The sequence below is a fragment of the Pogoniulus pusillus genome, chromosome 25 (assembly GCF_015220805.1).
Source record: "Pogoniulus pusillus isolate bPogPus1 chromosome 25, bPogPus1.pri, whole genome shotgun sequence".
Classification (NCBI taxonomy): Eukaryota; Metazoa; Chordata; class Aves; order Piciformes; family Lybiidae; genus Pogoniulus; species Pogoniulus pusillus.
The window spans coordinates 16864444-16891317 of NC_087288.1; the positions used below are offsets into that span (position 1 = coordinate 16864444).

A 26874-nucleotide genomic window follows, 5' to 3' on the forward strand; every position below is an offset into this window, starting at 1 on the left:
CCTGGCCAGGCTGGATGGGTGGGCAGAGGCCAATGGGATGAGACTGAACAAGGCCAAGTGCAGGGTTCTACACTTTGGCCACAACAACCCCAAGCAGCACTACAGGCTGGGGACAGAGTGGCTGAAAGCAGCCAGGCAGAGAGGGAGCTGGGGGTGCTGGTGGAGAGTAGTTGAAGATGAGGCAGCAGTGTGCCCAGGTGGCCAAGAGAGCCAATGGCATCCTGGCCTGCATCGGGAGCAGTGTGGCCAGTAGGACAAGGGAGGTTATTCTGCCCCTGTACTCAGCACTGCTCAGGCCACACCTTGAGTGCTGTGTCCAGTCCTGGGCTCCTGAATTGCAGAGAGATGTTGAGGTGCTGGAAGGTGTTGAGAGAAGGGCAGAAAGGCTGGGGAGGGGCCTGGAGCACAGCCCTGAGGAGAGGCTGAGGGAGCTGGGGGTGTGCAGCCTGCAGAAGAGGAGGCTCAGGGCAGACCTCATTGCTGTCTGCAGCTGCCTGAAGGGAGGCTGTAGCAAGGTGGGGGTTGGCCTCTTCTCTCAGGCAACCAGCAACAGAACAAGGGGACACAGCCTCAGGTTGTGCTGGGGGAGGTCTAGGCTGGATGTTAGGAGGAAGTTGTTGTCAGAGAGAGTGATTGGCATTGGAATGGGCTGCCCAGGATGGTGGTGGAGTCACCATCCCTGGAGGTGTTCGAGCAAAGCCTGGCTGAGGCACTTAGTGCCATGGTCTAGTTGACTGGCTAGGGCTGGGTGCTAGGTTGGACTGGATGATCTTGGAGGTCTCTTCCAACCTGGCTGATTCTGTGATTCTATGATAGCAATGCTGCCTGCTTGACCAGTTAATAATGTGTGTTGCAATGGTGGGGGGAGACTTTTACTAATACCCAAGCTGATACCATGCGGCACTGAGTCACTGCCCTCTGAATATTGCCTGTGCTGCTACTGCAAATAGATTCACCAGCTTCCACCTTAATAGCTTGCTTCAGAGCCAGAGCCACACTTCACACCCTGTTCTGGACACTCTCCAACAAGTTAATGTCTTCCACTGAGTAAGGTGAGTAAAACTGATGAGAGTGTCCTTAACTAAAGAGACATAAAATTCTAATAGAGCAGTAATGTACCCAGTGAGCCTGAAGGGAGCCTGATCAATAGCTGGAGGTTGAGGCTCAATTTACAGCCTTAATTCATCAAGCATGGCCATTCTCCATTTTTGTACAGGATGCTTTTGTGGTTCCTGCTGAGCTGGCTGTACAGTCTGCACAAGCCTTCTCTTGACAGTTCCCCAGGCTTTGTCATTTAGGCATAGGTGACTCTGCAGGGGTGGCACTCAGGGTCCTATGATCTACCTGAAGCCAGTTTTTCATTGCATATGACAGACTGTATCAACTCCATCTGTTCTGAGAGTTTCAGGCTTGGAGCAGTTTCACTGTGAGAGAGGGTAATTTTGAGTGTCTTCAAAGTTTGACAGCAGAGTTAATTCATCTGCCTGCAAACCACTCCACAGTCAGGAATGGCTCAGTAGCATGTGCTCCAGAACTCCTTTTACTGCCTCTTGTGGACCCTGTGCAATAGGATTTACAAAGAGCAGATGGGTGCTGGGCTACTTCTATGTTTCTAAGGTGCCTCTGTGGTAGAAAGATGTTAGAATCATAGAATCACAGAATCAACCAGGCTGAACATAAAGCTCTGCTGCAAGGGCTGCACCTTGGTTTTCCCCCTTCTTTTATATGTGCAACCATGACCTTAATCATAGAATCACAGAATCAACCAGGTTGGAAGAGACCTCCAAGATCATCCAGTCCAACCTAGCACCCAGCCCTGTCCAATCAACCAGACCATGGCACTAAGTGCCTCAGCCAGGCTTTGCTTCAACACCTCCAGGGACGGCAACTCCACCACCTCCCTGGGCAGCCCATTCCAATGCCAATCACTCTCTCTGCCAACAACTTCCTCCTAAAAGAAAAAAAAAAAGTTTTCCCAGCTGCTTCTGATGCAAGTTTGATCTTCTTGAGTTTCAGAAATAAGCACAGAGGCAGACAAGGAAATTTGCACCCAAGGTTTTATTAAAACTTTATGTACAAAGTCAGACCTTTCCAAAGGTTGAAGTAAATGCTTGTAGCCACCCCCCCCAACCAGTGGCATAAGCATGAAGTAGACCAAAGAAAGCATTTGAAACAAAACAGAAAAGCCTTGGTTGAGGTCATCTTGGTAACTGCTTGACTATTACTTGCCAGTCATGCATAGAATCATAGAATCAGCCAGGTTGGAAGAGACCTCCAAGATCATCCAGGCCAACCTAGCACCCAGCCCTAGCCAGTCAACCAGACCATGGCACCAAGTGGCTTGTCTTGAACACCTCCAGGGACAGTGACTCCACCACCTCCCTGGGCAGCCCATTCCAATGCCAATCACTCTCTCTGCCAACAACTTCCTCCTAACATCCAGCCTAGACCTCCCCCAGCACAACTTGAGACTGTGTCCCCTTCTTCTGTTGCTGGTTGCCTGGCAGAAGAGCCCAACCCCACCTGGCTACAGCCTCCCTTCAGGTAGTTGTAGACAGCAATGAGCTCTGCCCTGAGCCTCCTCTTCTGCAGGCTGCACACCCCCAGCTCCCTCAGCCTCTCCTCATAGGGTTTGTGTTCCAGGCCCCTCACCAGCTTTGTTGCCCTTCTCTGGACACGCTCAAGCATCTCAATGTCCCTCCTAAACTGGGGGGCCCAGAACTGGACACAGCACTCAAGGTGTGGCCTGACCAGCGCTGAGCACAGGGGCAGAATAACCTCCCTTGTCCTGCTGGCCACACTGTTCCTGATGCAGGCCAGGATGCCATTGGCTCTCTTGGCCACCTGGGCACACTGCTGGCTCATCTTCAGCTACTCTCTACCAGTACCCCCAGGTCCCTTTCCTCCTGGCTGCTTTCAGCCACTCTGTCCCCAGCCTGTAGTGCTCCTTGGGGTTGTGGCCAAAGTGTAGAGCCCTGCATACATAACTTAGCAGAAGTTTTGAGTCCCTGAAGTGACAGGAGTGTCTTATAAGTGTGAAAAAAGGTCCTAACTGGAGAGGGCTCTCAAATAACCCAAATGGTTTTGTTTCTTTTATTTTAAGTGTAACTTCTCAAGTATGCTTTTAAAATCCCCACCTCTTCACCACGTGTGGATGCATGGGCTAACAGCCTAGACCCACACATGATCTTCATTCTGCAGATGAATTCCTTCTTTGGCAATCTCTCAGTGATTTTTATGTTCAGTATACCCTGGTATAATCTCTGATTTAAAGGATGCCTGGAAATATTTGCACTGCTGGGGAAAAAAAGAAGAAGAAGGGGAAAGGTGGGACACTTTCAGAGAAATCTAAGGCACAAAAAGCTGAAATGTGAGTGGTAACTTTTCTGACAGCCTCCGGGGGCTCTAGGAAGCCAGGGATGCAAGTTCTTTTCCAAACCTCCCTCTGCAGCAGGGCTTTCCCTAAGGACAACAGCAGCTGCAGTGGAAGGGAGGGAGGATGATGGCGAAGCCCTGGCTCTTAACTGAGCCAACAGCGACACCCAGGGCTTCCCAGGGCTTCATTGGTACAGTTAATCCCTTTTTCAGTTCGCTCCTCCACACCCCTTGCAGCCTGGAATTTATTTTTTAGCCCTTTTATGTCCCCAAGTAACTGCACTGATTGAGAAGGAAGTCACATTTTACTGTAGTCATTTCATCAGTAGAAATCCTGTATGCTGGTGCACTAAGAGCAAATTACATCAGCCACAGGCACAGCTAAACCCCAACAACTTAGCATGGATTTTTCATCTCTATTCAAAATAGTTAAGATGCAATTGCTTGCAGCTAAGGTCAAGGCAGCCAGCTTATAAAACCTCCCAATCCTGCTTCCTCACTGGAGTGAAAAACTCACTGAGGTCATACTGAAATTATTTTGGTACACTTTGGTTGATAAATATGTATGCACCAAGACAAACAGCACACTCCAGGAGTATGTCACCATCAAAATAATAGCTGTAGGTTCTATGGCAGTGAACACTGAGTCAGACCTTTACTGAAATTACCCTGGACAACCCCCTGAAGGCACAGACCTGAACAAGCAGTGCTGAGGGAACTGGGATTGGTTAGTTGGAGAAGGGGAGGCTGAGGGGAGACCTCATTGCTCTCTACAACTTCCTGAAAGCAGGTTGGAGAGAGGTGGAGGTCAGTCACCCTGGTATCAGGTGATGGAATGAGAGGAAATGGCCTGAAATTGTGCCAGAAGAGATTTAGGTTGGATATTAGGAAGCACTTCTTTACTGGAAGAGTGGTCAGGCTCTGGAATGGGCTGCCCAGGGAGAAGGTGGAGTCACCATCCCTGGAGGCATTCAAGAAATGTGTGGAATCTGGGGACATGGTTTAATGGCCATGGTGGTCTTGGGTTGATGACTGGACTCAATGATTTCAGAGGTCTCTCCCAACTGAACCAATTCCATGATTCTAAAATAATTACTAGAGAGGTAAGAGAGTAGCAGGCATGAATGATCCTAGAAAAATATTACAATAGCAGCAGAAAACCACCTTAGAATTGATCAGGACACAGAATGGTAGAGAGAAAACCAAATTATTCACTACTTGTTCATACTTTCTACTCCCAGGATGTGAAAGCCACTGGGCTGTTGGCAATGTCACTGGTGTAAAGCCCACATGGCTGCTGAGCTAGTTTCTTGTTTGCTTTTCAAGCTGAGGCTTGCTTCACATCTGAAGAGGATACCTGTTCCTGTCTGCAGGGCAGGAGGCAGCTCTACTGCTGCCAGGCTGAAACAGCAGCAAATGAAGTAGACCAATGATTGTAGTTTTGGCACCACGCAGAGAAATTGTGGAGGGGTAAGAGACAAATGAAGGTCATGGTTTGTATGTTCAAGGTCATGGTTTGTATGTTCCAGTTGGCAAGTGGAGGCATACTTAAGTAGGATACAAACCAATGCAACCTGTGTTACACCAACTGCAAGCAGAAAGGTGCACAGCACTGATTTCCCTTTGAAACAGAGCATGAATAGCTACAGAAAGCACAGGAGAAAGCAGCCCATGAACTGAGCCCATGGTCAGGCTAAGCCATACCTGAAGGGATACTTGGCTGCTTCTGTGCAGTACCTTAAGGATCTTATATAAAACAAACCCACTACAAACATCCTTCCCTAACTGAAACAGACCTATGAGAAAACAGTTCTCTGAAAATCAGGACTACAGTGCCTGAAATGAAGCACCTAAAGACATGAAGCAGCTGTCACTCATTTAATTCTTCTGCAGGTGTGTGTCACAGCCAATAGAATCCTTACATGTTCACATATTCACTGGCTGCTTTTAGAATCATAGAATCAGTCAGGGTTGGAAGGGGCCACAAGGAGTGATTTGCATTGGAATGGGCTGCCCAGGGAGGTGGTGGAGTCACCATCCCTGGAGGTGTTCAAGCAAAGCCTGGCTGAGGCATTTAGTGCTGTGGTCTGGTATGGTTAGAGCTGGGTGATAGGTTGGGCTGGATGAGCTTGGAGGTCTCTTCCAACCTGGTTGATTCTAGGATCATCCAATTCCAACCCTCCTGCCATGGATTTATACTGAAACAGTTAACTTCCTACCTGCTTGCTGAAGGAAAGATGAAGCCAACTGCTGTTTATTCCTGCCATGGTACAGCTGGCAAGGGAATATTCAGAAAGCCACACTGTCAGTGTGAGAGTGTTGCTACAGTCTGCAGCTCTATACCCCTGGCCTTCTTTTTCACTTTTTCTTCCTTCAGGATTTGGTAAGAAAGGTTATTCAAAAACCACTCTATATCTTGATAATCTTCAGGCCACTGCAAATAGTGACTCCTTTGTAAAAAGCTCCGAATGGGTTTGTGTTTCATCAGCTGATATTGAGAAAGTGACCCAGCTACCACCATAATGAGGACATCTTTCAGATCACAAAAGTACCTGCTCTGGGCAAAATTAAAGGCTTCCACACACCACCCGTCCTTGAGGAACTGCCTGGTCACAATGCAAATCGTTTTCCTGCTGTTCCAAATGGCATCACGAATATTGTTGATATGTTCTTCCCCAGGCAAGAAGTCTCTTTCCTCAAAGCACAAAGTAAATCTGTTTTTGTCGAAGTACTGTGCATCCAGGTGCTTTATCAAAGCATTCTGGACCCATTCAAAGTCGTTTTTGCTGAAGCACAAATAGGCATCGTATTTGTATTCGCTTTTATCTGCTGCTTGTGGCTGGCTGTCAATCAGGTTTTGGGTGACAGTTTTATACCAGATGAAACAAATCCCTCGACACCGAGTAAAAATGATGACTGCCATCAGGAACGTTGTAAGAATGACAGAGGTGAAGACAAATACTGAGAACCTGAGGGTCTGCTGGAGTTCATCTTCATCGCAGCCATCGTACGTCAGAGACGACAGCAGCACCCCTGCAAATTCAGGTGGGTACACGCAGTACCGCTCAGACTGTGAGCCAGCAAGGGTTACATTGGTTTCATTTAGCCACACTAGGAGGCTCTTTAATGCACAGCTACAGACATAATAATTATGTGTTATATCCAGGATGCTCAAAGTCATAAAGACTTCAGGCTCGGGGGAGAAAAGATGGTTTCCAGATAAGTTCAGGTTTGTTAGGCTTTGTGGAAAAAGCCCAGGAGAAAGATGAGACAATAGGTTGGAAGCTAGATTAAGTCTTACTAGAGATGACAGACCCCTAAAAATCTCCTGTGGGAGAGCACTAAGGTAGTTGTTATTCAGATGTAGAACCTGAAGTTTGGACAGTGCCCTGAACACATCCAAACAGGAGCCTCTCTCCCACACGAGCTGTAACATATTTTCGCCAAGATCCATGTATATTAGCTCGTTGTCTCCTACAGCTTTACCACTTCTCACACAGTAAGAGAAACGATTCTGTTTTAAGAAGATGAACTGCACACTTGGAACTTGCAAAAGAATATAGAGTTCACCCAGGTTTGCCAACCAATTTCTTTCTAAGTCAAGAACTTGTGTTGCTGGTATTGCTGTGTCACTTACAGACGTTAGCTTATTGTCGCCCAAAAAGACAGAGGTCAGATGTGGAAAGGAAGGGAGTGTTTTAATAGCATTGTCTTGGAGGTAAATGACCTTCAGACTTACCAAATTCCTGAATGCATTTCCAGCAATCATCCCAATATGGTTTTGCTGTAAATCAATACACGTTACGCTCTGCAGACCGTCAAAAGTATAATCGTACAACTCGCCTAGAAGATTACTCGAGAGATTGAGTGTTTTCAGGTTCCCCAGGCCAAAAAATGCTTGCCTTTTGATTTGGTTTATCTTGTTTTTGAAAAGGTTCAGCAATTCCAGATTACCAAGGCTTTGAAGTGTTAAGGAGTTGAGAGAGAAAATGTAACCGTGTGAAATATCAAGCAAACGAAGACCGCTTCTTGCTAGCCCTGCAAAGGTGTCACTGTCTGGATTTCTGAAGTTATCGAAGCCAAATCCTGAACCCATTGTGTGGGACCTAAATGTTAAAGCCCTAATTTGAGTCCCTTCGATGGCTTTAAAGAAAAAAAGGGCTTTCTCTGTGTTCAAGCCATTTCCTGTAAGGTCTAGTGAGTTAAAGGTGATGTTTCTGAAAGGATTTGTGCATTTGGCCCAGGTCATTTCATCTGTCTTGTACAAATGATTATTACTGAGGCTAAAATACAGAAAGTCTTTTCCCTGGAAGCTGGTAAGATTGCTTTGACACAGGTTGGCTACGTTGTTGGATTTCAGGTTCACAGTTTTCAAGGCTGTTAGATTATAAAACAAGGGATGAGGATGAAGTTTTGTGATTCCATTTGCTTCAAGATCCAATTCTTCTAATGAGCTCAAATCTTGACAGTAACGTTCCTCCAGGATAGAATCTCCAAGTTGGTTATGAAACAGATAAAGTTCAGACAAGCTTGACAAGCCCACAAAGGCATCAAGATCCAGTTGAAGGATCTTATTGAATCCCAAGTCTAGGACACGAAGGTTTGGCAAGTTCCTGAAAGCTTCTTTTCCTATGGTAACAGGGTAGACTTCCTGATTTCCAATTTCCAACAGCAACAAGTGCTCCAGCAGGGGAAACGAAGTGGCAGACACTTGCTGGATGTAGTTGAAAGACAGCAAAAGCTTCACCGTATCCTTCGGCACAAGTGGAACATCTGTGAGGTTGCAGAAGCGGTATAGGGACACCTGGGCTTCAGAATGGCAGCTTCTACGTGCACACAGGCAACCAGCTAGTGAGATTCCAAAGACAACTGCTAGCTGCTGATGTAACATCTCTGTGGAGAAAGTGAAAACAGCGAGCAGTCATCCTGCGGGTGGCTATCTATGCGGTAAGTTCTAAAGAACACTTTTAACAGCTGGAGAATAAAAGACTAATTTCACAATGAAAATGACTACTGATTTGAGATTTATCCTTGCTCTGAAGTCTAGCAGGTATAGGCTGGCTGGGCAGATGATGGGTTGTCGTGGAGGGCCGAAAGCAGGCTTATTTATACCTGCTCTGCCTGGACATGTCTCTGTCTGGACCAGGGATAAACGAGAGCAAAGGGACACCTGATTGTGTAAGTCCCCACACGCCCAGCTCAGGCCTGCCTGGTGCTGGGCCCACGTGATTCCCATACCTGGAGTCCAGGCCTGTGGGTTTTACCCAGTGTGGTAGGGTTGGGCTGACTGCCAACCTGATTGGTTCATTCAAGTGGCCAATGAGACCATCACCTCTCGGCCCACAGTTGATAAATAGGGGTGCACAGGCTCACATGCAAGGCTTTCCCCACATTACTTGCAGCTCTGCCACATGCTTGCCTGCCTGCCCACGTGCGTGCTTCCTTGCAGCTTTATGCCTGCCTTTGTATGAGTGCCTGGGGTGCACACTGCCAGGGGTTGCCATGAGCAGACCCTCTTGTCTGCGTTCGATCGGGCTGAGGAGCAAGCGTTGGACCCCTGCTCAGACTGCACAGAACCCTGCCTCTGCACCTGGGGATCCTGCCTGCGTACCCCTGCAGAGAGCAGCCAGCAGGAGCCAGCAGCAGCAAGGAGCAGAGCCTGCCATTTCCCCTGACGCAGGATGATTCCAGCCTAGAAGTCCACAGACAGAGACCCTGAAGAACTGGACACTGGCAATAGGCTGACGCAGCCCCGGAGGGTGATTGATAATTGATAAGAATCTATGATTCTATGATTCTATGATTCTATGAGATGCCTCTGTAATTTCTGTTACCTCTGCCATAAAGCAGAGAGCAGCTTTCAGCTCAGCTTTGCTGGGCAAACAGTACAAGACCTCAGGCGGCACTGAGCCACGGGGAAACTCTCTCTCTCTGTTAATAGTTTGAATGTTTGCTAGTTATTAATAAGTCCTGTAGATTTATATCCTAGAATGTCTCCACAACAGTGTAAAGAACCCTGTAAATATTAAAGTTCAGTGGTTGGGGGTGGCAAGAGTTGAAATACTGGAAGTTAACAAATACTTATTTTTATAAACATCCTCTCACATAAATTAACTTCTTCCCTCCGCCAAATAGGGGCAGGTACTGGGAAACCCCATCCATGACATGGGTCCCCAAGGAGATGTGAGCACTTCCTACAACCTGGAAAGCAACCCTCCTTGATGTATCTGAAGGGTGGCACCAAAACACAAGGTAAGCCACAACTATCTTAGCCTAACCACTTCATTTGCAGCGTGGAACTGATCATGCTTAATTCCTTAATCAGTCCTCCAAACAGGTTTAAACAGTTTGGATTACCAAAGTGCACTGCTGTCATCCACTTATCTCAACAGAGCAGGCCAATGCTGCTCTTTCCCTGAGTGCTCTCCTCATGAGGCCAAGCACACTGGTGGGAATTCAGATTGCTGTCACACAGCAAGTGCCTAACAGCCATCAATTTGCAGAAGGGAGACCTCTTTTGGGGCAGCTCAAGCCTCAGATTATTGCTGCACTGTGAAACTGTTCTTGAAAGGGCTGTAAAATACTTTTGAAAGCATAGGCAGGGACATGTCTAACAGTTAAAGAAAAAGGGGGGAAAAAAGCAGTAGCCTGAAACTGTGCTGCAGGATTGCACATTTGAAGGAAAAAAACCTACATTTCCTGAACTGTAAATTCCTAAGTTAGAGAAAAAGATGCATAATTTGTGCAGCTCACTGGTGAATCACTGCCTGCTCTTCCATCCCACACTTCCTCAGCTTGCTCACTACAACGTCATAGGAGAGCACCAGAACAAGAGGACACAGCCTCAGGCTGCACCAGGGGAAATTTAGGCTGGAGGTGAGGAGAAAGTTCTTCCCTGAGAGAGTCATTGGACACTGGAATGGGCTGCCCGGGGAGGTGGTGGAGTCGCCGTCCCTGGAGCTGTTCAAGGCAGGATTGGACGTGGCACTTGGTGCCATGGTCTGGCCTTGAGCTCTGTGGTAAAGGGTTGGACTTGATGATCTATGAGGTCTCTTCCAACCTTGATGATACTGTGATACTGTGATACTGTGATAAAATGCTCTCAGGTTAGTCAAGCATGACTTCCCCTTGGTAAATCCATGCTGACTACTCCTGATAACCTTCTGCTCTTCCAAGTGCCTTGAGATGCTCTCCAGCAGGAGCCACTCTATCATTTCTCCAGGGATGGAGGAGGGGAGGAGGTGAGCTGTGCTGGGTTTGGCAAGGACAGGGTTAGTCTTATTTTAGTTAGGCCTTTTTTTTTCTTTAAAAGAAGAGGAAGAGATGTACCTTCCCTGTCAGTGAGATCATTGGAGATGCCTAAGGCCATGTGAAGATAAAAGCCAACAAATTCACTTAAATCAAACTGTGTAACCTCATTAAATGCAGTAGGGTTTGCAAGAACCTGCTTATCATTCAGTTCATTATAAGCAACCTCCAGCACAGCTCAATCCCTCAGGTACTGGATGTCTTTCCCTGTGGTGGTCCCCTTGCCTGAGTGGCATGTCACCTCTTCCTTGAAGGAGTAACTTTCCTTCACAACTGACAGAAGCTGCCTACAGAGACTGAGGGTCTGTGCCTGCTTTCCAATCACCTTTTCAATGCTTCCTTCCCCAAATGGGGAGCCCATCTGCTTGGCTTCCCTGCCCTCAAATTCCAAGCCCTTTATCCCACCCTGGGAGCAGCCAGGTGATAATGTGTTTGCCTGGGTGGTGGCTGAAGTTCTTTTGCATGTCTTGTAGCTCACTGTGGGATACATGGATAGAATGGTTTGAGTTGGAAAGTACCTGAAAGATCATCTAATTCCAACACTGCTGCCATAGAATCAACCAGGTTGGAAGAGACCTCCAAGATCATCCAGGCCAACCTAGCACCCAGCCCTAGCCAGTCAACCAGACCATGGCACTAAGTGCCTCAGCCAGGCTTTCCTTCAACACCTCCAGGGATGGCAACTCTGCCACCTCCCTGGGCAGCCCATCCCAATGCCAATCACTCTCTCTGACAACAACTTCCTCCTAACATCCAGCCTAGACATCCCCTGGCACAACTTGAGACTGTGTCCCCTTGTTCTGTTGCTGCTTGCCTGGAAGAAGAGACCAACCCCCACCTGGCTACAGCCTCCCTTCAGGTAGTTGAAGACAGCAATGAGGTCACCCCTGAGCCTCCTCTTCTCTAGGCTGCACACCCCCAGTTCCCTCAGCCTCTCCCCAGAGGGCTGTGCTCCAGGCCCCTCACCACCTTTGTCACCCTTCTCTGGACACCTTCCAGCACCTCAACATCTCTCTTGAATTGAGGGGCCCAGAACTGGACACAGCACTCAAGGTGTGGCCTGACCAGTGCTGAGTACAGGGGAAGAATAACCTCCCTTGTCCTACTGTCCAAACTGCTTGGAGGTCTCTTCCAACCTGGCTGATTCTATGTTTCTTATATAAAGAGAACATGAGGTCAGTATTGTGTGGAATACTCCATTGGCTGGTTCATCTTCCTGTGAAAAATAACAAAACCCAACCAAGAAAAAAGCCCAGAACAAACCAACAAAACCAAACCAACCCAACCAAACAAAAAACAACGAAAAATTATCACAGTATCACAGTATTATCAGGGTTGGAAGAGACCTCACAGATCATCAAGTCCCTTTACCACAGAGCTCAAGGCTAGACCATGGCACCAAGTGCCACGTCCAATCCTGCCTTGAACAGCTCCAGGGACGGCGACTCCACCACCTCCCCGGGCAGCCCATTCCAGTGTCCAATGACTCTCTCAGGGAAGAACTTTCTCCTCACCTCCAGCCTAAATCTCCCCTGGCGCAGCCTGAGGCTGTGTCCTCTTGTTCTGGTGCTGGCCACCTGAGAGAAGAGAGCAACCTCCTCCTGGCCACAACCTCCCCTCAAGTAGTTGTAGACAGCAATAAGGTCACCCCTGAGCCTCCTCTTCTCCAGGCTAACCAATCCCAGCTCCCTCAGCCTCTCCTCGTAGGGCTGTGCTCAAGGCCTCTCCCCAGCCTCGTTGCCCTTCTCTGGACATGCTCAAGCATCTCAATGTCCCTCCTAAACTGGGGGGCCCAGAACTGAACACAGCACTCAAGGTGTGGTCTAAGCAGTGCAGAGTACAGGGGCAGAATGACCTCCCTGCTCCTGCTGACCACACCATTCCTGATGCAGGCCAGGATGCCACTGGCTCTCTTGGCCACCTGGGCACACTGCTGGCTCATGTTCAGGTGGGTATCAATCAGCACCCCCAGATCCCTTTCTTTTTGGCTGCTCTCCTATCCTAGCCAACCCAGGACAAAAGTGTAAATCTCTGCAGAACCCAGCCTCAAGTGGCTATCTAACATCTGCAAAGTAAATCTACCCAGAGAAGATAAGCTGGGCTTTGAGCCAGTAATCAAAATGAGGTAAGCCTTACTAATTATCATGAGGATGATTTGAGCATGCTGCTACTTTACAGGGCAAGTGAAAAATTGTATGCAGAATGTTGTTCTTGAACTTAGCTTATGCTTGTTGACACCACACAAAGTGATTTCTGGGAAATGAAAAGGTGCATCAGTAGAAACTGCTCTGATATTCCTGCTGCAAATACCAAGTGAAAGAGCATGCCATTTTTTCAGTCTCTCTGCTATGTAGAGGGCACAAGGCCACAACAGTACCATCAAATCTCATAACTGACACCATCTCCCTCTACCTAACATTTTCAGTGACAGTCTCAAAGTCATCTGACTATCCTGAAACCTTAATTTATGGAATCACAGAATTGCTAAGACTAATGTTGGGAATGGTAGGACTTGAGCACAGCCCTACGAGGAGAGGCTGAGGGAGCTGGGATTGGTTAGCCTGGAGAAGAGGAGGCTCAGGGCAGACTTTACTGCTGTCTGCAACTACCTGAGGGGTGGTTGTGGCCAGGAGGAGGTTGCTCTCTTCTCTCAGGTGGCCAGCACCAGAACAAGAGGACACAGCCTCAGGCTGTGCCAGGGGAGATTTAGGCTGGAGGTGAGGAGAAAGTTCTTCCCTGAGAGAGTCATTGGACACTGGAATGGGCTGCCCGGGGAGGTGGTGGAGTCGCCGTCCCTGGAGCTGTTCAAGGCAGGATTGGACGTGGCACTTGGTGCCATGGTCTGGCCTTGAGCTCTGTGGTAAAGGGTTGGACCTGATGATCTGTGAGGTCTCTTCCAACCTTGGTGATACTGTGACACTGTGATACTGTAATATATAGACTAATGTTCAGCTTCTCACGTGGCTGCAGCTTGATCCATTTATCAGTTTGGAAACAAGATCAGTGCTTTAAAATGGTAGTGAGACGGAATGGGAAGCAGCAGACAGCAGGCATGAGGTACTCACTGTGGCCTGAAACATGGAGAAGGCAGGCAGGCAAGCAACCACATGCTGTCCCCACTGGCATCTGTGGATCATCTGGTGCATATAGTGAAAGCATCCAGGCCATATGAAGGACATGAACCTTATGGAACAGGTCCAGAGGAGGGCCACAAAGACGGTCAGAGGGCTGGAGCACCTCTCCTAGAAGACAGGCTGGGAGACTTGGGGCTGTTCATCCTGGAGAAGAGAAGGCTCTGGGGAGATCTTATAGCTGTGTTTCTATATCTGAAGGGGACTTACAGGAAGGCCACGGAGGGACTGTTTAGGAGTGCTTGTAGTGATAGGATGATGGACAGTGGATTGAAACTGGGGCAGGGTAGATTTAAGTTGGACATTAGGAGGAAGTTCTTCACAATGAGGGTGGTGAAATTCTGCAACAGAGAGCAAGCTGAGGAAGTGTGGGATGGAAGAGCAGTGAGGTGGGTTAGGAACTGGTTACAACATAGAGTTCAGTGAGTGGTGATCAATGATGCCAGGTCCAGCTGGAGAGCTGTGACCAGTGGTGTCCCCCAGGGATCAGTGCTGGGGCCAGTCCTGTTCAACATCTTCATCAGTGACACTGATGAGGGCACAGACAGACAGACAGAGTCTGCTCAGCAAGTTTGCTGATGACACCAAGCTGGGAGGCTTGGCTGAGACAGCAGCAGGCTGTGCTGCCATCCACAGAGACCTGGGCAGACTGAGAGCTGGGCACAGAGGAACCAGATGAGGTTCAACAAGAACAAGTGCAGAGGCCTGCACCTGGGGAGGAATAATAAACTGCACCAGTACAGGCTGGGAGGTGATCTGCTGGAGAGCAGCCCTGTGGAGAGGGAGCTGGGGGTGCTGGTGGCTAACAAGTTCCCCATGGCACAGCAATGTGCCCTTGTGGCCAAGAAGGCCAATGGGATCCTGGGGTGTATTAGGAAGAGTGTGTCCAGCAAATCAAGGGAGGTTCTCCTCCCCCTCTGCCCTGCTGAGACCTCATCTTGAATGCTGTGTTCAGTTTTGGGCTCCCCAGTTGAAGAGGGACAGGGATCTGCTGGAGAGGGTCCAGTGGAGTGCTAGGAGGATGATGAGGGGACAGGAGGGCATGGCTGATGAGGAGAGGCTGAGGGCCCTGGGGCTGTTTAGTCTGGAGAAGAGAAGGCTCAGAGGGGATTTGATAAATGTTTCTAAGTATCTGAAGGCTGCCAGGAGCAGGGGATAGGCTCTGCTCACTGCTCCCTGGGACAGGACAAGCAGCAATGGGTGTAAGTTGCAGCACAGGAGGTTCTGCCTCAACACAAGGGGGAACTTCTTTACTGTAAGGGTCACAGAGCACTGGCACAGGCTCCCCAGAGAGGTTGTGGAGTCTCCTTCTGTGGAGCCTTTGAAGACCTGTCTGGATGTGTTCCTGTGTGATCTGTGTTAGATAGGATTGTCCTGCTCTGGCAGGAGGGCTGGACCTGATGATCTCCTTGGGTCCCTTCCAACCCCTGATACCCTGTGAGCCTGTGAACAGGTTGCCCAGGAATGTGGTTGAGGCCCCATCCCTGGAGACATGACAGGGCTCTGAGCAGCCTGATCTAGTTGATGACTGTGCTCACTGCAGGGAGGTTGGACAAGATGACCTTTGAGGGTCCCTTCAATGCATTCTATGATTTTTCTGTAGGTCACCAAAGCACAAATGAGTATATACTAAGAAGGGCAGCAGTATCTTTTGACGAGTGTGTGAGAATCTCACCTCTAATTGCTGCAAACCTGCTTTGGGATTAAAGGATTAATCCTAACTGCCAAGTCGGATTTAGCTCCGTAACTTGTGGCCCTGCCCTTTGGACAGCGATGTGTGAGAGCTCCCTTGGAGCCTGCCTGAGCGCTGCTCCACATCACAGAGCCATGCTGCTACCCTGACCTCTTTCAGTCAAACAGCACCAGCTGCTGCAGGTAGCACAACAGCTCCCCAGAGGCAGAGAAGAAAGAACCACAGGATTAAACAACTGCAGGGTGTATTTCTTCCCTGCAATATCAATGCAGCCAAGAGATCTCTCTCTCTTTTCTATACCCAAACACATGAGACACCAAAAAGACCAAAATCTTACTAATTGTCTCTTATTATTTTTTTTAATGGTGCCATGGGATTGTGTATAAAACTAAACTGATTTAACTTAAAAGTTGACAGGCACACTACTTACATCAGCAGTGTATTACACTTGTGAATGCTTGGGAAAGACTTAAGGCACCACTTTTACACCCAGGCCAGCCAACTGTTTTACATCCATACTACAGACTGCTTTCATCTGACCTAAGCTACCCTTAGTTTGCAGCAGTGTTCATGACTAAGTTTCTAGACAGACTGGAGCCATGCTTTGGCTTTCTGGCAAATTCTACAATGTGAAATAACTCCCTGCTTCAAATCTAACAGGAATAGATGTTTCTGGGTAGAAAATCATCTAATGTAAAGTGCTTTGCTTCTGATTGTTAGATGTTGATATAGAATCATAGAATCAAGCAGGTTGGAAGAGACCTCCAAGCTCATCCAGTCCAACCTAGCACCCAGCCCTAGCCAAGCAACTACACCATGGCACTAAGTGCCTCATCCAGTGTTTTCTTGAACACCTCCAGGCATGGCAATTCCACCACCTCCCTGGGCAGCCCATTCCAATGCCAATCACTCTCTCTGCCAACAACTTCCTCCTAACATCCAGCCTAGACCTTCCCCGGCACAACTTGAGACTGTGTCTCCTTGTTCTGCTCCTGGTTGCCTGGGAGAAGAGACCAACCCCACCTGGCTACAGCCTCCCTTCAGGTAGTTGTAGACAGCAATGAGCTCTGTCCTGAGCCTCCTCTTCTGCAGGCTGCACACCCCCAGCTCCCTCAGCCTCTCCTTATAGGCTTTGTGCTCCAGGCCTTTCACCAGCTTTGTTGCCCTTCTCTGGACACCTTCCAGCACCTCAACATCTCTGCTTCTGACCTGAGAGTTGGGTATGTCGTTGAATGATCTCAGTTCCCATCTGCATCTTCTTTTCCTCAGTCTCCTTCTCTTTTCACTGTTCTTCAGCTTAGGCATCGACCAAATACATCAGCATACAGAAGGGGCTGAACTTCTACATTAGTGTGACCTACTGCATCCATCCTTTTTCCACACCGTTATTCAATCTGGGTGGAAAGGTCAGACTTCACTGCCTGGGGAATTCTGGATGTTAGCTGCCCAGTCAGAAAAGTAATCACTGATCAAAGTCTCTTCTCCCAGGCAACCAGCAACAGAACAAGGGGACACAGTCTCAAGTTGTGCCAGGGCAGGTCTAGGCTGGATGTTAGGAGGAAGTTGTTGTCAGAGAGAGTGATTGGCATTGGAATGGGCTGCCCAGGGAGGTGGTGGAGTCCCTGGAGGTGTTCAAGCAAAGCCTGGCTGAGGCACTTAATGCCATGGTCTGGTTGACTGGCTAGGGCTGGGTGCTAGGTTGGCCTGGATGATCTTGGAGGCCTCTTCCAACCTGGCTGATTCTATGATTCTGTGATTCTAGAAAGCATGCACAAACCTGGTACATGGCTACTGCAGCTAATATTATCGATGATGAAGGCCTATATGGATTTGGTGCTTGGTAAAATCTCACCAAAAAAAAACAAGCCAAAGACCTTCAAAAGCCTTTTTCTTTTAGTCTACCAGAAAGCCTACTAACAAGGGGTTTGACTGTAATATTTATCTAGGCCATAAAAAGATCTTGAAAGAGATATCACAAACAGTAAGCCTTTGTTCTTAGACCAGCCACATAACGGCCAACTTCCATTGTGAACATTTCTGTTGCTGCTGTTATCTGATCAGATCAGATCTCCTTAGTGAAACAAAAATAAGGCTCTGAAGCTTTTGCCCAGGCTGTAAGCCATCACAATATATGCATTTGAGCTCATAAAAAGCTGTGCAGTGTAAACACACTTTTCTTCGTGGAGCCTCTTTAGCAATTACAACCTAAAAAAGAAACCATTTCATTCATCAGATGATTAACAAATATGTGTGGGAGACTCCCTCAGCCTCTCCCTTAAGTTGCTAGGATGCTGAACTCAAATATAGCATTTTCCAACATAAAATCAGGAAGCATGTTATAGGGCAAGTGAGTACTGCAACAGTTCCTATCATCTACCTAAGGCAGTGAGTCATTTAATGACCTGACAAAGTAGAAGAACCACAGGGGATGATGAAGACAGAGAGAGCCTCAGCTACTCTTAAGAAGAGGACCAGTAATGTTTCTTATGCTCCTCCAGTCCTAAGGAAATGAACTTCAGTTGTTTTCCAGCAGAGATGCTTGTTCAAAGCTGCACACACCACCTGAGGGCACTCACTGTCACCACTCAGGTATTCTTGCTTCACACCCTGAATCTCTGCTGACCTTTTTCTTTGAAAGCTGTCAAGTGGTAACTGCCTGGTCTAGACAAGAAGCCACTCCAGGCAAATAGCATTTCCTTCCTGTTAAGTCTCCTTTCCCTCTTAGCTTTCATTTTTGGACTGTGTTTTTCACGCAGTGAGGGACAAAATGTCCTTTTTTTGTGCTCACTGGATAATTAGAAGCAGCCAGGATTAAAACTCCCACCTGGAAAAGATTGAAGTGATAATAGGAAAGGGCTCTGAAAAATGACAGCCAAGCTTTTAGCTTACAGGAGGCCAGCTTTTCCCAGAACTTCTGGAGAAAGCAGCACTAAGTGGAGAAGCAGCATTCAGACTGTAACTCCTAGGGTCAGAAGCAGAGCTCTCTACAGCTTTACCTGCACAGATAACCTCTTCAGAAAGCTCATCAGCACTGTCACGCCTGTGAAATAGTGATCAGACATAAAAGAAAAGCAATGGTCTGGTAGCTGAAGTCAGCAAAGATGACTAAATGGCTAACCAGAGGGGAAATGATCACCTGGGGCCCAATTTGGGCACGTTATTTATTAAGGAACTATTAAAAGAGTATGGAGAAAGGTGCCTAAATACATAGAACCAAGCAGAACAACTGATGACAAACAGATGTTTGCTTTTGCAAGTATGTTCATCTGCACACACGTTCTTTAGAAGGCAATGAAAAGGTAACAGGCTGCAAATGCCCAGTGACAGAAGGACCATAAATATATCACAGTATCAGCAAGGCTGGAAGAGACCTCACAGATCATCAAGCCCAACCTGTTACCACAGAGCTCAAGGCCAGACCATGGCACCAAGTGCCACGTCCAGTCTTGCCTTGAACAGCTCCAGGGACGGCGACTCCACCACCTCCCCGGGCAGCCCATTCCAGTGTCCAATGACTCTCTCAGGGAAGAACTTTCTCCTCACCTCCAGCCTAAATCTCCCCTGGCACAGCTTGAGGCTGTGACCTCTTGTTCTGGTGCTGGCCACCTGAGAGAAGAGAGCAACCTCCTCCTGGCTACAACCACCCTTCAGGTGGTTGTATATAGCACAAAAGAGAGACAGACATCCAATCTGCTTAGCATTCAAGTAAAGTTAGAATCCTGCTCCACTCTTTTCTGGGATGGAGGCATTGGGAGGATACCTTCTGAATGTCTGTGAAATAGGGTTTAGAACAGAATAAATTTGGGTTAGCTCTTAACTTTTCAGGGAAGTGTGATCACTCACACTTCCTGGGGAAGTACAGGCTGGATGTTAGGAAGTTGTTGTCAGAGAGAGTGACTGGCATTGGAATGGGCTGCCCAGGGAGGTGGTGGAGGCACCGTCCCTGGAGGCGTTGAATCCAAGCCTGGCTGAGGCACTTAGTGCCATGGTCTGGTTGACTGGCTAGGGCTGGGTGCTAGGTTGGACTGGATGATCTTGGAGGTCTCTTTCAACCTGGTTGATTCTTTGATTCTATGATTCTGTCCAATCCAATCTAGCTCCCCTGCACAATGCTTTTGGTGTAGGCATGCTTGGAGCTCATACCCAGCCGAAAAAGCAGCAGCATTTTAAAAGGGAACAATGAGCTCTTACCGTACAGCTTCCATTAAAGTGCCTTTTGGCTAGGAGCATTCACCCAGGTCAAGGGAGAGCTCACTGCAATTCTGTCCCCTGCCTAAGGGCAAATGAGGCTTCTGCCTTCCTCCTAATGTGCAACAGGCTCACACTGGCACTGCTCTGCTTCCTTCGGAAGCTGTGTCATTGGGCAGGAACTTGTGCAAGAAGTTGAACAAGATGTTAAGAACTACAAGGGAGGACCAGAAGGGACTCTGAGGATGGTTTCTGGATTGAACATGTGCATAGTCAGAACGCTGGAAGTCCCAGAGCAGATCTCCTCCCTCCCCTCCCTTGGCCTGCATACGAAACAGCCCCCAACATGTCTCTGATCTAGAGTATCTGGAACTTCACTCACTCCAAGAGCTGTAACACAAGCTGTTCTGCTTCCAAGATCTTACAGAGTCAATTGGGCCAGAAACAACACCAAAGTGCCTGTCTTCAAGCTGATCTGGGTTATGGACCTTCAATTACTGATACCTGTGTCATTCCTGTGTTACTAATAGGTGATTGCATATGTAAGAGTTTTAATGGTGTTAATGCAGCTGTGATACATTCTAGATTACAACACAGGCACTGAAACAAAAAATGTCTGTGAAATAGGGTTTAGATCAGAATAAATCTGGGTTAGCTCTTAACTTTTCCATGGAGGGTGAAAATTACACTCACAAGTGTAGCTGGAAGAACTTCATATTGTAGACCCTTGTCATGCAAAGGAGACCTAAGATGTGAAGAATGTAGGAAAGCAGCCAGTAAACTTTCTGCAAGAGTTCCTGAAAGGCATTGAGAGTGGAAGGCAGCAGACCTGAAATAGACACTCCATGCAGTGCCTGTAGGAAGTTATGCATCCCATTTCTGAATCCACAAGTTACCCATGGCACAGCAATGTGCCCTTGTGGCCAAGAAGGTCAATGGGATCCTGGGATGTACTAGGAGGAGTGTGTCCAGCAGATCAAGGGAGGTTCTCCTCCCCCCCCTACTCTGCCCTGCTGAGACCTCATCTTGAATACTGTGCTCAGTTTTGGGCTCCCCAGTTGAAGAGGGACAGGGATCTGCTGGAAAGGGTCCAGCAGAGGGCTAGGAGGATGATGAGGGGACAGGAGGCCATGGCTGATGAGTAGAGGATGAGGGACCTGGGGCTGTTTAGTCTGGAGAAGAGAAGACTGAGAAGGGATTTGATAAATGTTTCTAAGTATCTGAAGGCTGCCAGGAGGGGGGACAGGCTCTGCTCACTGCTGCCTGGGATAGGACAAGGAGCAATGGGTGTAAGTTGCAGCACAGGACTAGGGGGAATGGAGCAAAGCTGGAGATGGTTAGGTTCAGGCTGGAGGTGAGGAGGAAGTTGTTGAGCATGAGAGTGGTGAGAGGCTGGAATGGGTTGCCCAGGGAGGTGGTTGAGGCCCTGTCCCTGGAGGTGTTTAAGGCCAGGCTGGATGGGGCTCTGGCCAGTCTGATGTTTAGGGTAGGGTGTCCCTGCCCATGGCAGGGGGGTTGAAACTGGATGATCCTTGTGGTCCCTTCCAACCCTGACTGATTCCATGATTCTATGGGGGCTGTTTCGTATGCAGGCCAAGGGAGGGGAGGGAGGAGATCTGCTCTGGGACTTCCAGCGTTCTGACTATGCACATGTTCAATCCAGAAACCATCCTCAGAGACCCTTCTTATCCTCCCTTGTAGTTCTTAACATCTTGTTCAACTTCTTGCACAAGTTCCTGCCCAATGACACAGCTTCCGAAGGAAGCAGAGCAGTGCCAGAGTGAGCCTGTTGCACATTAGGAGGAAGGCAGAAGCCTCATTTGCCCTTAGGCAGGGGAGAGAATTGCACTGAGCTCTCCCCTGACCTGGGTGAATGCTCCTAGCCAAAAGGCACTTTAATGGAAGCTGTACGGTAAGAGCTCATTGTTCCCTTTTAAAATGCTGCTGCTTTTTCGGCTGGGTATGAGCTCCAAGCATGCCTACACCAAAAGCATTGTGCAGGGGAGCTAGATGGGACTGGACTGATCAGCCCTGTCAGCCTCAGCTGTCTGCTGAATGTTTCATGCATTAAGTGTGGACACGGCACTTCAGGACGTGTGGTGGTCTTAGGCTGAAGGTTGCACTCGATTTTAAAGGTACCTATCTTCCAATCACAGCAACTCTTCTGTTGTATGAATCCTGCCATGTGGGGCAGGGCACAGCAAGCTGGACGCTTCCAAGGGCAGGCGCAGGCAAGGCTACGTCTCAAGTCCTCCCTTGCATGCCTTCGCGTGTTTCAGTAGCTCTGTACCTACATAAGTACTTTCCCCCAGCGAATGTGCGTTACAATCCTTGCTGCCTTTGGGGAAGAGAACTCCCGAGAGAACAGGAGGGCTAACCAACAGGCTGCTGTGAGAGCGGCACGGCACAGCCCCGCTGCCAAGGCACTGCGCGGGGCTGGAGAGCACGCCCCAGCTCCTGGCAGCTGCCAGAGGGCAAGCAGAGGCTGGAATGAGGAACAGGCTGCCGCGCTCGGACAGCCTAGCGCAGCCTGCGAAGGCCCTGCCGGGGGCTCCCCGCCCGCAGCCCGTGTGCCGGCAGCCGCCCGAAGGCAGCGCGGCGGGAGGCCGGGACCGGGGCCGGGGTCCGGGAGCAGCTGCTCCGCGCCGCCCCACCGCCCGCGCTTACCTCCGGCCTCGCCGCGCCGCCACCGCCGCCGCGGCCCGAGGTGCGCAGAGCTGAGGCGTCCCTGCCCGGAGGCGGAGCGGCCGGTAACGGGAGGCCGGGCAGGCAGGCTGTGGGAGGGCGGCAAGGACGGCGCTTAGCGCTGCTTGCTCCTGCAGCGCGGTGGTGAATGGAGGAGAGGTGAGGTGCTGCGGGGTGAAGGACGGCGCTTAGCGCTGCTTGCTTGTGCAGCACGGTGGTAAATGAAGGAGAGGTGAGGTGCTGCGGGGTGAAGGACGGCGCTTAGCGCTGCTTGCTCCTGCAGCGCGGTGGTGAATGAAGGAGAGGTGAGGTGCTGCGGGGTGAAGGACGGCGCTTAGCGCTGCTTGCTCCTGCAGCGCGGTGGTAAATGAAGGAGAGGTGAGGTGCTGCGGGGTGAAGGACGGCGCTTAGCGCTGCTTGCTCCTGCAGCGCGGTGGTGAATGAAGGAGAGGTGAGGTGCTGCGGGGTGAAGGACGGCGCTTAGCGCTGCTTGCTCCTGCAGCGCAGTGGTGAATGAAGGAGAGGTGAGGTGCTGCGGGGTGAAGGACGGCGCTTAGCGCTGCTTGCTCCTGCAGCGCGGTGGTAAATGGAGAGGTGAGGTGCTGCGGGGTGAAGGACGGCGCTTAGCGCTGCTTGCTCCTGCAGCGCGGTGGTAAATGGAGAGGTGAGGTGCTGCGGGGTGAAGGACGGCGCTTAGCGCTGCTTGCTCCTGCAGCGCGGTGGTAAATGGAGAGGTGAGGTGCTGCGGGGTGAAGGACGGCGCTTAGCGCTGCTTGCTCCTGCAGCGCGGTGGTAAATGAAGGAGAGGTGAGGTGCTGCGGGGTGAAGGACGGCGCTTAGTCACCTAGTAAAGAAAATGAGGCTCCACTCTATGGAGTTTGCACAACTCTCAATGGCTTTTAGCTAAGGCATTGAAAGCCTAAGGCTTGCAACATTCAGCAAGCTGCAAGGGAGTCCCATCTCTTGTCTCTCCATGCAGTGATAACTCCTTCCAGAACTTTTCCTACTAGGATCTGAGCTCTTCTTTCCCCCGTGTCCCTGTGTAAGCTGTTCTGCTTCCGAGATCTCACGGAATGAATTGGGCCAGAAACGCCACCAAAGTGCCTGTCTTCAAGCTGATCTGGGTTATGGACCTTCAATCACTGATACCTGTGTCATTCCTGTGTTACTTAGAGGTGATTGCATATGTGAGAGTTTTAATAGTGTGAATGCATCTTTCTGCCATATGTTTTAGTTATTCTACATTACAACACACTCAGGCACTGAAACAGTAGTCCTGAGGCCACTGAGGACAAGACCTGTATATCTGGATCAGTGATTTTGCTGTTTAAACGAGGCACAGGGAATCTGACAAAGCCAAATAAACCAGTTTAGGACAAATCCTACCCAATTCTGTCAAGTCCTCTGGGATATTACAGATATACCTGGATGCACCTGTTGTTTCTCACAGATGTGCTGTGTGAGGAAATGCTTGTGATGCTTACTAGATACTTGAGCATATTTATTTTCTCTTTGGTCCTGCTTCTCTCTCTTATGTCTACACAGGAGGAACTGGGTACCTGAGGTTCTGAATATCTTCAGGATTACTCCTAGCTGTAAATAAATGCAAAGGCAGTAAGTCTGTAGTAAGTCTTGTATCTACTGAGCCTATTGCCACAACACCCTTTCCTAGGTGCTGACAGTAAGAACCAAAATCAGGATTTAAACATGTTTGCCCCCAGTTCACAAGTCTCAGTGTGTAACTGTCAAGGTCCAGAGGAGCAGAGATGAACAGTATCTCTGTCCAGGGGAGCAAGAGCAGTTCTTATGGATTCCGTGTGGTGACATTAAGGTGCAAACGAGACCAGATATCACCATGAAACTGTTTATTAAAGGATAAGGTTGGGCAAAACGGAGGGAAAGAGGGGAGAAGGGGGGGAGAGAGAGAGATCAGAACGGAGGGAGAGAGGGGAGGAGGGGGAAAGAGAGAGATCAGAACAGAGGGAGAGGGGGGAGGAGGGGGAGAGAGAGAGATCAGAACAGAGGGAGAGGGGGGAGGAGGGGGAGAGAGAAAGAACAGATGGAGAGAGGGGAGGAGGGGGAGAGAGAAAGATCAGAACAGAGGGAGAGAGGGTAGGAGGGGGAGAGAGAAAGATCAGAACAGAGGGAGAGAGGGGAGGAGGGGGAGAGAGAGAGATCAGAATAGAGGGAGAGAGGGGAGGAGGGGGAGAGAGAGAGATCAGAACAGAGGGAGAGAGGGGAGAAGGGGGAGAGAGAGAGATCAGAACAGAGGGAGAGAGGGGAGAAGGGCGAGAGAGAGAGATCAGAACAGAGGGAGAGAGGGGAGGAGGGGGAGAGAGAGATCAGAACAGAGGGAGAGAGGGGAGGAGGGGGAGAGAGAGAGAGAGATCAGAACAGAGGGAGAGAGGGGAGAAGGGGGAGAGAGAGAGATCAGAAGAGAGGGAGAGAGGGGAGAAGGGGGAGAGAGAGAGATCAGAACAGAGGGAGAGAGGGGAGAAGGGGGAGAGAGAAAGATAAAGAGATCGATGGAGGAGAGAAGAAGGAGCAGGGAAGGGAAAAAGGCTGTGATCATATTACCCTCAGACGCAGATGAAGGGGAGAGAGAGAGACGGGTGCGTGGCCCAGGGATGATCTTCTGTGGAGTTTGTCAGAGGTTCTCCAGGTGGTGTGCAGCTCTGGTGGTCTGCTGATGGTCTGCCCTCGGTGGTCCGATGGAGGTGCCACGCTTGGTCTGGTGGGGATGCCACTGGTGGTGCAGTAGGAATGGCACTGGTGGTGCGGTGGGAATGGCACTGGTGGTGCAGTAGGAATGGCACTGGTGGTGCGGTGGGAATGGCACTGGTGGTGCGGTGGGAATGGCACTGGTGGTGCGGTGGGAATGGCACTGGTGGTGCAGTAGGAATGGCACTGGTGGTGCGGTGGGAATGGCACTGGTGGTGCAGTAGGAATGGCACTGGTGGTGCGGTGGGAATGGCACTGATGGTGCAGTAGGAATGGCACTGGTGGTGCGGTGGGAATGGCACTGGTGGTGCGGTGGGAATGGCACTGGTGGTGCGGTGGGAATGGCACTGGTGGTGCGGTAGGAATGGCACTGGTGGTGCGGTGGGAATGGCACTGGTGGTGCAGTAGGAATGGCACTGGTGGTGCGGTGGGAATGGCACTGGTGGTGCGGTGGGAATGGCACTGGTGGTGCGGTGGGAATGGCACTGGTGGTGCGGTGGGAATGGCACTGGTGGTCCGCTGGGAATACCACACTTTTGCAGGCATTTCTCCTGCCTTTTTATACAGTTTTCTGCTCAGTGTCCAGCTGCAGCCCCCCCAGGGCATCTTCTTGTGCATTCTCAGGCATTCGCAGGGGTCCGGCGTCGCCGGGGGGAGAGCCTCCACCCTCTCTCGGCTACACCTGTCCACACCCTGCATACACATCCCTTGGGGGTAGCTGAGATAAGATGTGGGCTTCCTGGGCAGTCCAGGGTGAGGTCAAAGGTATTGCCTGCCGATTTGCATCCCTGAGCTTTGGGCAAGCCCCTGAGTCTGAGTCCCAGAAGTAACAAGATTAAGGAGAGATGATGCAATCTTCTTTATCTTTGTTGATTAAGGAGGGACGATGCAATCTTTATCTTCGTTGATGACCGAGAGAGAGGATTCAGACTCTCACAGTAACTTGTTGATGCAGGTGGGAAGCACCTGGGTTTTTGTGGATCCTTCAGCCTGTGGGTCTCCAGCTGTTTGGCTGTGTACACAAATTCACCATCCGAAACTGGCTGAACTGACACCTGACCTGTCACTGGGCTCTAGGCCTTGCTTCACTAACTTCAGCATGATGTAGCTTAGCCTAAAGCAAGGCCTAGAACCCAGTGACAGGTCAGAATCATAGAATCAACCAGGTTGGAAGAGACCTCCAAGCTCATCCAGTCCAACCTAGCACCCAGCCCTAACCAATCAACTAGACCATGGCACTAAGTGCCTCATCCAGTCTTTTCTTGAAGACCCCCAGGGGCTCAGTTGAGCCAGTTTCAGATTGTGAATAAAAACTTCAGGAGTGGCTGAAGCAGTAGGTAAAGCAAGACTGCTCTCCTTTCACTACTATAGTCTTGAAGTACCTCCACTTCTATCAGTTCAGTGCATTGAGTTTGATTTATCACTGGAGAGTGCTCACGCACTGGCATTACCACTGCAGACTGGCTTCTGGGTTAAATCTTTTTGATTCAGTTATTAAAAACCTCCACATTTAACATGAGTAAATCAGGAGGCAATAAAAGATGCCATTGTATTCAACTGCTGTGCTGGTGTAACTCAAAGGAACAGCTCACTCGTCTGTTAACGCCGCTGTATTTTCTGTTGCGCTGCGCTGATACCTGCCATGCCTTCTTGCAGGGTGGAAGCAATGCAATTCCAAGTGATGCAGATGAGCATGGTATAGTTTGATGACAAAAGGCACACCTACACAGCCATCTCACTTTGTTCTGTCGCTTGCAAGGATCACAGTATCAC

General features: G+C 49.6%; 1 protein-coding gene across 1 annotated transcript; it reads right to left on the minus strand.

Moving 5' to 3' along the window:
• Nucleotides 1-5608: 5608 nt before the first annotated feature.
• TLR5 (toll like receptor 5) lies at nucleotides 5609-22417 on the minus strand. Its single transcript, XM_064164070.1, has 2 exons — nucleotides 22363-22417; nucleotides 5609-8268 (listed from the first exon to the last, which is right to left on the minus strand). The coding sequence occupies exon 2, from the start codon at nucleotides 8264-8266 to the stop codon at nucleotides 5681-5683; it is 2586 nt and encodes an 861-aa protein (XP_064020140.1). The 5' UTR covers nucleotides 8267-8268; nucleotides 22363-22417; the 3' UTR covers nucleotides 5609-5680.
• Nucleotides 22418-26874: the final 4457 nt, after the last annotated feature.

Coding starts and splice junctions, on each gene's coding strand:
- TLR5 (XM_064164070.1), bottom strand. CDS start 8,266: ATGTTACATCAGCAGCTAGCAGTTGTCTTTGGAATCTCACTAGCTGGT.